Source organism: Styela clava, chromosome 13 (assembly GCF_964204865.1).
Source record: "Styela clava chromosome 13, kaStyClav1.hap1.2, whole genome shotgun sequence".
Taxonomy (NCBI): Eukaryota; Metazoa; Chordata; class Ascidiacea; order Stolidobranchia; family Styelidae; genus Styela; species Styela clava.
The window spans coordinates 2,533,320-2,544,307 of record NC_135262.1 but is presented as its reverse complement, the minus strand read 5'-3'; the positions used below and the strand labels follow the sequence as shown (position 1 = coordinate 2,544,307).

Genomic DNA, 10,988 nt, shown 5'->3' with positions numbered 1-10,988 from the left:
CAGCTGTAAAACAGAAAGTTTTTTTCAATGGATACTGCACAAATATCTTGGATGAAATAAAAATTTCAAAATATGTTCTGAAATATTTTAGAGTCATTAATATTTTGTCCGATTCCAAGAATAGCCATTAATTAAAACAGTGAGTGCAAACCCCTCCATTACAAGACAGTCTGGGCCTCCATATCGGCAAACTAGCAATGCCTGATTGCGCTATAAATTAAATTAAAAGAAAGCAAAAACTAAAAATGTTTCGTGGATTCCATGCATCTGAAACAAATAACTGCAGAACTGGCTGACTAATCCCATAGAGGAGGGTATGTGCAAAAATATTGCTGGATTACTCGTCGCCCTAGGTTGGATCACTTAACCGCTGGTCGGTTACCGGTATGGCTTCCTCCACCATCAGACCATCAAGTCCATTCATCTGATTACTAGCATACCGGTACCGGTACCGGCAAACTAATCCTGTAATCCAGTAATCCAATGCCTGACATGCACTAGTAACTGGACGAGAGGCTGTGATTCTCCAAATGATGAAATGACCTACGGTATCTTATTTCTACCCATGATAAATACTGAAATATGTAAATCTCTCCCAACTTCAGAACTTTGAAGCCCTCAGTCCAGCAGTCAGTCACTGCTCGGCGTTTCACGTTCCTTCTCACCCGTTAATACCTTCAAGGGTAAAGAAGACATAAATAACTAAATCACGAAATTATAAGATAAACAACCAGAAGTACATAACTCTCTAATAATTATTTCATTACTCAAAAAATAGCCGACGACAAAACGAAAAGAAAATAGCAACAGACAAAAGTAGAGAACCGACCTTTGTTTTGATCCCATGAGAAAGATTAAATTATGTTCACACACAGGAAAATGACATGTTCCCAAGTGTATTAAAATTGATTTCAATAGAACTGAAATGCAATAATTGCTTAGTTTAATTATTTAAATTGTATTTTATAATTTGAATAGTAATAATCATTCAAGTATTTTGCTGCTTCATACATGTATACACATTTTTTAAGTAAATAAATTTACAAGGGAACATATAATTTATCATAGTATAAATTAGCTGAATTCAACCTTAATGAGGAGAAGTTAATGACGTAACTAACTCGAGTTTTGGTTTCGCTTAGTATTTTGCCCACAGTGCGGAAGTACTTAATAGATACGTTTGAACGTTTTTTCTTAATAATCACATGTGGAAAGCCCAAATAAATCTAATTCAAATGACAAATCGCGGCCCCCTAGTGGGGTTTTCGGCCCGATACTTTTCTGCTATAGGCCCACCACTAAGGTTTCCGATCTTCTCGTCTCGGTGGTGTGGCTCATCGTGCTAAGCGTTAGGAATACGCTAGCTACCGCACATCTGATTACACTGCGTGTGTTTGCAACACTATGTCCAACATTGAGTGGTGAGCGCCGAGAGCCTATCAGAGAGAGTAGATATGTCCAAACATCACATTCACTCGATGTCAACAACAGCAAAATGGATACATACGAATTTTACCTGGTGCGTGCCATAAAAGTAGAGACTTAGTTTTCAAGCTAGGAAAGTGGTTCACAACATATTTTGATACATTCATGACCATTTCACCCCCACAAAGATCAATTTTTAATAGATTACTAGATAGCAATGCTCTCAACTAGCGTCGTCTTTTGGCAGTTTGTTATCGCGTGCATAAATAGGTATTACATTAATACTGCACAAGTCAAAAATATTATATAAATAATACACGCAAATACAGAGATAAATGTCCAGACGTTGTTTTAGTTTTCCACATGTCAACAAAAGTGTATCTATTTAATTTACATCAGTTCTGACTACTTTGCTAAATCATTATTTCTCGCGTGACACGAGTTTAAACCCCTGAATGTATTATTATTCTCACTGCAAAATATCTAGAATTTTCTCAGAATAATAACATAAAACGTGTTTTATTTAGGCGCTCCGTGAATTAAAAATACCAATACTTGTTTTAGTGGCGGACGGTATTAAATCTCCCCAGGCCATATAACCAAGACTGGTCAGGTACAATATAATTCAAACCCTGCTTCATACTCGATTGAAACATTTTCATGCATTATTTAGGCCTTTGATAATTTCGTCGTTTGAATAAAAACTATACTTGATCACCTATTACAGGTTGGTCCAAGGTTGCAAGATTGACGGGCCGGAAACAATTTTGTGGAGGCCTTGCCCAAATATGATCAAAATACTGCTAGTTTACCTACTTTGAATATATATCAAAGCATGAGAGTTTACCGTTATAACCAGGTGCATGATGGAGTTTTTTTATTTTAAGTAATATATATAAAGTACAAACAAAATAACAAAACAATTGTTTCTTGATTTTGGCTACTGCTTCAGATCTGCACCGCATTGATGTTTATGGATACAACCTTGAAATTACTTGATTTCAACAGATATATATGTTATTCTCGAGATCGGGATTAGGAAAAAGGTTTAAATCTCAGGAACTTAAATTGGAATATCCCCCCCCCCCCCCAAAAAAAAATAAAATTTTCTGCCAATAAATACAAATATCTGCCAATGGTTTAGTAGTGTAGGGGAAGGTGGGGCACGTTGGGACATGGGGCACAGTGGAGAATCAGCTCTCACACTGATACTGTATCCGCAATCCTGTCCGCGGTTCGATGTTTCAATCCGCCCTTCGGTGAGTTATAACGTCTCCGCGAACGGACAGAGGACGGTAGAGCGGCGCAAGCTATGAGGTGAAATTGGTTTTGAGAGGTTGAAACTAAAATTTCACCGTTCCAGTTTTTTCTTTTTACTACTTTAGCCTTTCTAACATGACAAACCACCGTCTGATATTTTTCAGCTTTAGTCCATTGTAAAATATTCATGACGTTGGCGAGTGGATGTGCCTTCCGAATTTCGACGTGGGATGGTCTGAAAATGTTTGTTTATTATGGGGAACAATGGACCGGGGTTCAGTGGGACATGCCCTACAGGGCACAATTGGACAGTGTTTGATACAATAAGTGCTTAGAGACCTAGAGATGCGTTATATTTTGTGTAATGTTATGATTTCTTTCAACCCATGGCCCAATATGAAATATTTTCGAGGATCAATAATATTTCCAGATTTAGATTCGAGGAAGGAAATAATCAAATTTGTTTGCGAAAGTTTTTGTCAAAATATCTGAACTATTTCAGTTGAATATTGATTTTAAAAATATTAAATCTTCAAATTTGAAGTCTCATTGTTCTTTAGACGAATATGCTCATTAATTGTTATTTTTAAGGGAATACTTCGTTGAATTTTGACAGATTGACCCATTGTGCCCCAGGGTCTGTCCGAATGCGGCCCACAAGTGACCAAATACCATATGATTACGAAAATTCGCTGCTTGTCAAGAATGTACTAGATCTTTCTGGTCTAAATAAAATCTCCTTTTAATCCCACTTTTTTTTTAAGACTTTTTTAGTCAAACCTTACGTTTTGGAAGAGGTGTCTACACATGCGGTTTTCACATGCGAGTAAACCGAATCAAGCAGGACCCACTGTCAATTGTTATACACAGGAATGTTATGGCCGCATATTTAGCGAAATTAGATAGTTGTGTTTAGCTCCATAAACATACTCATTGTGGATTCATCGAGATTATGCTGCATCGGAACGGATATTGTGCTTACCTTTCCAGAACCCCCAACTGAAAACTCGGATTGTAAATTCTGTCGTCCTATGAACGTAGATGCATATTTTCGAACAGAGCCAAACTTAAAATGTGGATTGCGATGCCCACAATTAAAGGGTGAGGGAAAACTTGGATATTTTGTACAAAGCCCTCACCCCGCAAGGTTTTGAAATAATAAATAATAAATTATCCAGTTAGCGATAGAAATGATTCAAAAATTTAAATTTCCATCGCAATCTGCATTCCTATCCGTTACCAGATAACTTCTAATTTTCTTATTCCAGGGGGCTTTCTGCTTTCTTCCCAAAGCGAGGCAAAATGACAACTTGGATTGTCGCACCTGTATCCAAAGAAAACTTTGTCCAGGGCGAGCCAAACTTTAATCTGACTTTATTATTGAACAGAGAGCGCAAAATGAGACGCTTACTCGTGCTTTTTGCTACGAACAAACCCAGATTTACGCCGCCTGCGAACTGAATGACACAGGAGACCAGTGGTACGTTGCTAACATAGCTTGACTTGGTGGCGGAGGAAGCCGTAACCGACCAGTTGTTACGTGAACCACCCTACGGCGGCGGCGGCCAGGCCAGTATAACTCTCGCACTTAATTATCCTCCAGGAGAGGGTAATCAGAGGTGTGATATTCCCAGCGCTTAGGCCGCCAGGCCATTTAGTGTGGCTCTTGTCAACACTAAATTTTCCCCCATTACTGCCATTAGGCATAAAATCCGAATCCGACAGTTTATGTTTAAAAAAGCGCTTACATGGATTAAAATACATAAATGATTTTTGCTATCGTTGCTGCATGAGATATTTCGCTGCTTTGCCCTGCGCATTTTTTACTGCAAGGATGAGCGATATCCGCTTTCTTTTCTCTTACCTTTCCCCCTAGTTTTTTTGCGTGGCGGGGCTAGATGTCTGGAGTTTATTACACGGCCCGCCGATAAAAATTGTTGCACACCCCTGACACATCACGATGCGCCATACCGCCAAGCAAATTTCTCCGTTGAACATAACCCAATTAAAAACATATTGGAAATTCTGTATTCAAAATATATTGCTTCTGGAATAGGACCTATTTTCTGAAAGAGTGAAACTCGGCGCTGTGGCGCACCGTGCTAAGCATTAGGAATACGCTCGCCACCGCATCTCTGATTATTCTGCGTGGGTTCGAGGGCCATGCGGGATTAATTATGTGCGAACGGATTGCGCACTCGTGCTTTTTGCTACGAACATACCCAGATTTACGCTCGCGAACTCCTCGTCGCCGTAGGGTGGTTCACAAAACCGCCGGTCAATTACGGCTTCCTCTACCATTAAGTCCATGCGTTCGAGAACTAATAACTGGCTATTCAATTTCATACCAGACATGGACTGGCAACCAAACGAGAGGACGTAGTTAGCCATATGATTATACCGTCTTGTCGGCTATTCTCTCCCCCCGGAAGATAAAAGTGTAAATCTTATCCAACCCACTGCCCTTGCTGCCGATTGCATATTCGAGTACATTGTTCACAACACTTTTATTTGATAAATTTCATGCGGTCACCGTACGTCGCAAAGCATGCAACTGTAAGTAGAAGAACAATAATAAAGAACAACAGATCATTAGAACAACATTGTTGGGCCATTTGCAGCTAAATATTATTTTTATTCTTGATGGGAAGGAGCAGCCCTGTTTTTTTTTATTCGGTAGTTTGCACACTTTGATTCTAAACAAAGCTTCAAGCAAAAATGAATCTTTATTGCTTGCATTATTTCTTATACCGTGAGTTCTCAACTAGTGGACCACGGACAACTGCTGGGCCATAGAAACATTTCCAGGTGGGCTACAAACGTATTCAATATTGCCGGAGTTAAGTAAATGAAAAAGGTTTTATGGGTCTCATATAGTTTCGTACCTAACGTATTTCTAGTGGGCGTAGCATATCAATATTTTGATATGTCAATCCTAACCCCCATCTGACTAGCCATCCAAAAATTACGTCACTACGACATCACAATCACGTCATAGAGCTTGCCGAATATACGTATAATCGGCCGAAATGGCATCGGCGCTGACAATAAAGAACTGTCTGACGTTATCGATCTCTCTCCTATTGGAATCGTTGTGACGAGAAAAAATAGCTGTTCAATTTCGGGTGTTCGTCCGCGCCTATTGGATGGCAGTTCGTATAGTTTGAAGGGTCATTGTGACGTCGTAGTGACGTAATTTTTGGATGGTGTGGTCAGGTGAGGGTTAGGATTGACACATGAAAAAATTGTCATGCTACGACGACTAGAAGTATGTTAGGTAAGAAACTACATGAGATCCCATGAAAGATAAAGGGTTAAGAACCACTAGCTTATACCCAATTTGTTACATCCTGCATCAACTGGTGGGCAAGGGGGTAATGCACTTCTTCTTCAATTTAGGATGTCAAGTAAGCCCAGGTGCCTAATTTTTATGCGTGTTTTCACACTGCCAATATGAACAAGGCACCAGATAAGCAGCTTCTGATATGTACGAAGCTATCATACATTTGGAATCATCTACATAAAAGCCAAAGGCGAAGTGGTATCGGAGTTTGAATCCGATTTTTATACCCAATAACCCACCAAAGGCCGAATGCACCAGATTGTGGTGGTGAAGTAGGCGCGCTATGAAATAATAACAAAATAAAGAGACCTTCATGCCGTTAAATCTCCTACATAGGGTAAATAGCTGCAAATAGCCTAACAATACAATTCAAGAAAAACAAACATACGAGTTATGATAGCATAGAATGAATAAACAATGAATGAACGACAAAAAAATTAGCGATTATGGGAATTTACTTTGAATCAATGTTACAGATCCTCTTTGAGAGAGGCTATTGGGACAGGACCAGCCCACTACTGATTAGGATTGGGGGGTTAATATCATTACCCACTAAGCATTACCCCCATTACTGGAACATTAGGTTTTATGATAAAAAAAATAAATGGGAATATTGACTACGGTAATTACCTTTGTAATAATGTCAAGAGTATACAAAAAAATATTTGAAAAGCCTTTTCTTGCACGAGTGATAACTGAATACAAAACACTAAACGGGGAAACCCCTCGCTTGTTGTAAACACAAATTACAAAAGGGGAAAACCCTCGCTTGTCTTGAACAAAAATTATAGTTTCAAGCTTTTTTGAAGACGTTCTGACACCTCAGAACAAGTCTCTAGAGAAGCTTCCATTAATACATAAGGAGCGGGGGCGCAGCCAGGTGGGAGGAGGGGAGGTTGCGTTGAGTGTCTAAACCCCTACCCCCTTTTTGAAATATGAAGAAAAAAAAACGCCACTAGGTGATACAGTCTAACTCGGCAATTGGAAATTTCAGAAATCCCTCTCCTTTTAAAATTCCTGGCTACGCCCCTAATATAGAGCTACTATGATAGGATAAGTTGCAGTAACAAGTATAAAATAAACAAATTGAAACATTAGATTCGGATTCTAACTACATTGCCTATAGAGCAGGGGTGTGCAACATTTTTTGTCGATGGGCCATATAACCAACTTTAGAAATCTGGCCGGACTGCATAAATAATTTGGTTTTTCCATAAACATGATGAATCGCTTAGCCTTACAGTAATAAAGACACCGGGCAAAACAGCAAAAGATTTTCAACACAGAGACAAGAGAAAAAAAAATGTTTTCATCCATGTGAACGACTTTTTAAACAAAAACTGCCAGATTCGAGTTCTATACTCGGTGGAGAAAAATCTGAGTGTTGGCAAGGGACACAGTAAATGGCTTGACAGGTCGCCAGTTGCACACCCCTGCTAAAGTATTTAGAAAAGCGTCACAAAAGAGTCATGTACACTGTGTGTCCCACTCACACCATTTGTCCCGATTGCACCTGACATGTACCACTGTCCAGGGTTGGGACAGATAGAAAACTGAACACAATCTAAAGTGGGATTTGTACAATTGGGGCAATTAGTATTATTAGAGGAACACAACATTTTTGAGACACTCATATTAAAAGAATAAATAGATAGTTGAGAAATAAAATCTAATATTAGCTTTGACTGAACTAAATAGGGTTCATCCCAAACAAACAATCCTGTTAGGATCAAGGCTGAGATAACTCTTGTATTTACTTAACAGTAATTGAGGAAAATATTTCCAACGCCAAAATAAAAAAAGAGATGAATATTTTGTAGCGATAAGCTGAAACACAAAAAATCATTTGAATATAGGATTTTCATATATATACCAATTAATATAAACTTGAAATTTGATTCACAACTTCTTAAATTGGGATTTTCAATCAGACATGAAATGTGTAAATATATGCACAATATACCAGGGATGTCACAATCCAAAACAGAGCACATGAATAAATCTTGACAAATTTTTGAATCTAGTTGACACTGTGTAACATTTTGGTGATTATCGAAAGTAATACGACCCTTGTACAGCAGTTATACACAATTATAACTGTTTTGGTCTGTTGAAATACCTCAGTAACATAAGTGAAAAACGAAGCAAGTTGGTAGTAAAAGGTTGCAAGACACTGTCAATCATGTTCTTGTGACATCCCTTGCCTCAATATGAACAATATTAAATAGGTAACAGTGTGAAAATTTGGTACCAAAAATTCTATAGGGAAATATAAAGTTATGATGATGTGGACAAATCAAAATTTAATGAGAAATTTAGCTATCAGAAACAATGTATTTTAAGTCTTCGCTAATCTATATTTTTAGAAGTCCATGCCAATAGTCCAACGAAATAAGTAACAATATTTCTTAAGATCACAAAGTTATAATGTAATAGACAAATCGAAAATTTTTTAAATAAGAAATTGTTTATATTATACAATATGGAGAAAAGAGGGCATTTTTGTCTTCGCCCGTTTTATCCCTTGGTTTAGTGGAAATAACATTTGAACTTCGATTCCCATATAATATTGGAAGAATCTTGGTGCACATACTACAGGAGCGCCAGAGATTCCCCTGATTTGTTTTATGCCTATTTATTGTTACAGGACTTTCCAGCTCTTTATGGGATTAGTCAGCCAGTTATTTGTTTCAGATGCATTGACAGATGGTGAAGTGTTTTTGGGAAGGCGGATCAATGAACATAGGCATAATAGGAATTAATACAAAAAAGTTGGAAATATATCAATCTTAACAAAAAAAAATACAACAATCCATCACATTCTTTCAATAAGAATAAAATACACAGTATGTTAAGTAATTCATTGACCCCTGACATTTGACCCTAAGTTCAGAAGTCACATGAAAATAGATCAACCATCATCATTAAATACCATTGGATTGTAAATTCAAAGATTTTACCTAAGAGATAAATTCACTAGTAAATAATAGGCAGAAGGATTTAAGTTTTTACGTATTCATTCTAAGGCAGGGGTTCCCAAACTAAATGTGGCCCGCGTGACAATGTAAAATTGTCCGCTGAGCTCAAGTGAAGTAGTGTTTAAGAGATTTTGTTTGCGTTTTATTATTACATGATTATCACAGTTATTGTAACAATTGAATTAATTATACGCACCGGTATTAAGATTACATAGGGCAGTAATTTAGTTATCAACCACATAGGAAAGCTTAGAGATATCAAAACACAAACGAAAACCAGACTCTGTAAACAGACATTTTTCTGGCAATAATGGTCAATCCACTGAACCCCAACTAAACTTTCGGGCGCTATCATCCGGCCCGCGAACATCCCTCCGATTCTAATCTTGCCCGCGGCTAATGAAGTCTGGGAACCCCTGTCCTAAGAGGAAGAAAGGGGGTAAAACCATTTGAACTCACGGTAAACCAAGGCCTCTCGTCCGGTTATCAGTTACCCAAGACACAGTTTGATCTCGTGGTCAAAAGCCAAAAAACATATTAATACATTCATAAATAATAATACTAACTATAGAGTACGCCACCAACAATCATACAAAAGCATATTACACTTGAAAGCAGTCTAAGAGGGCAAATATATGAATGCTGTGACATAGGTGTGAGTTGTAAATCAGAAAGCAACAAAAATTCATAACATGTATTTGTATTTTCAACCATTGGATGAATGATGATAGAAAGGGTTAGGTACCAAACAGCATTTCAAAATATTTGTTAATTGAATTTTTTTTGTATTTTCTTGTACTAAACTGTAGCCTTTACACCACGTTTGATAAATTAAATTGATAATTTCCATAATATCAAGCCCCGAAAACAAAGATGTCACAGGTCATGAGATTGATGTAAACAGCCTATCATATTTGATAAATTAAATTGACATTTTTTATAATTTCAAAACTTCAAGCTCAAAACAATGATATGTAATAATATTATAAATGTTTGATATAGTCATATCCTAAGTACGATTACAAACAGCAACATATTTATCAGGATAAATTTTATTAATTCATTTAAACCATCTTAGGCTAAAGTTCAGTAAGAGTTGTGATTTTAATAGGGCCTGAAACAGCTTTCTCATGTATGGATTAAATTCTTTAATATTCTTGAATCCCAGAAACAAAATTGCAATATTATAAATGGTCGTAATAGTCATGTCCTTTGCACGAATAGCAACATATTTTTGAGTTTAAATTATAACCATTTATTAGTATCTTCTTGGGCTAAAGTTTGCTAGGAGTTGTGATCTTGATAAAGTTGTGAACAGCTTTTTCATGTATAGATTAAATTCTTTAATATTTTTGAGTTCGAAAAACGAAAACAAAAATTGAATTGAACAGCTTTCTCATGTATATTTTAATTAATGTTCCGGAAACAAAATTGAATGAAAATATTATAAATGTTCAATGGTGTCGTTGCGTTGATGTGGTGGCTTCTGTTGTTGTGAAATTATTTGTTGTCTTCTTAAACGCTTCATTTCAATGATTTCTGAAGTTGTGAACCCACCTGGAGATTAAAAAATAGAAAATTTTCATTTGTTCTAAAAAGAATATTGAAAACAAATAGGGATGACTAATTTAGACACAACAACTAAAATGATAGGCCTACATATGGACAACATTTTTCAAATTACTCCATATTTTATGGGGGGGACCCCTAGCATTCTTTATATATAGGTATGTCCATAAAATGAATATATCAGAGCACAATGGCCGACATAATTAGAAAATTAACTTTATTTGATGAAGTTTGCTTAAAGCGAGGTTATGAGAATCAGACTAAAAGTGAATGGAAATAGTATTAAGTCACCACTGAGAGCACCTTTTTAAATGATATTTTGCCTCAAAGAAAGGTCTTGATCCCTCAACTAAAAGAGGAAAGGAAAGAAGGGAAAAGTACCGGCCACTTCCTAAGACCTATACATAAATATC

The 10,988-nt window shown here is 37.0% G+C and overlaps 1 protein-coding gene across 4 annotated transcripts in view; it reads right to left on the bottom strand.

Moving 5' to 3' along the window:
• Window positions 1-5,173: 5,173 nt before the first annotated feature.
• LOC120332705 (kinesin heavy chain-like) overlaps window positions 5,174-10,988 on the bottom strand; it is a 62,716-nt gene continuing 56,901 nt past the window's right edge. For all 4 annotated transcript variants that reach the window (XM_078119487.1, XM_078119486.1, XM_078119488.1 and 1 more), the window contains one exon: window positions 5,174-10,563. Coding sequence is in view for 1 of the 4 variants with exons in the window: in XM_039400010.2 (XP_039255944.2) it covers window positions 10,451-10,563 (113 nt within the window). In the remaining 3 variants the exon portion in view is untranslated. The remainder of the gene's footprint in view (window positions 10,564-10,988) is intronic.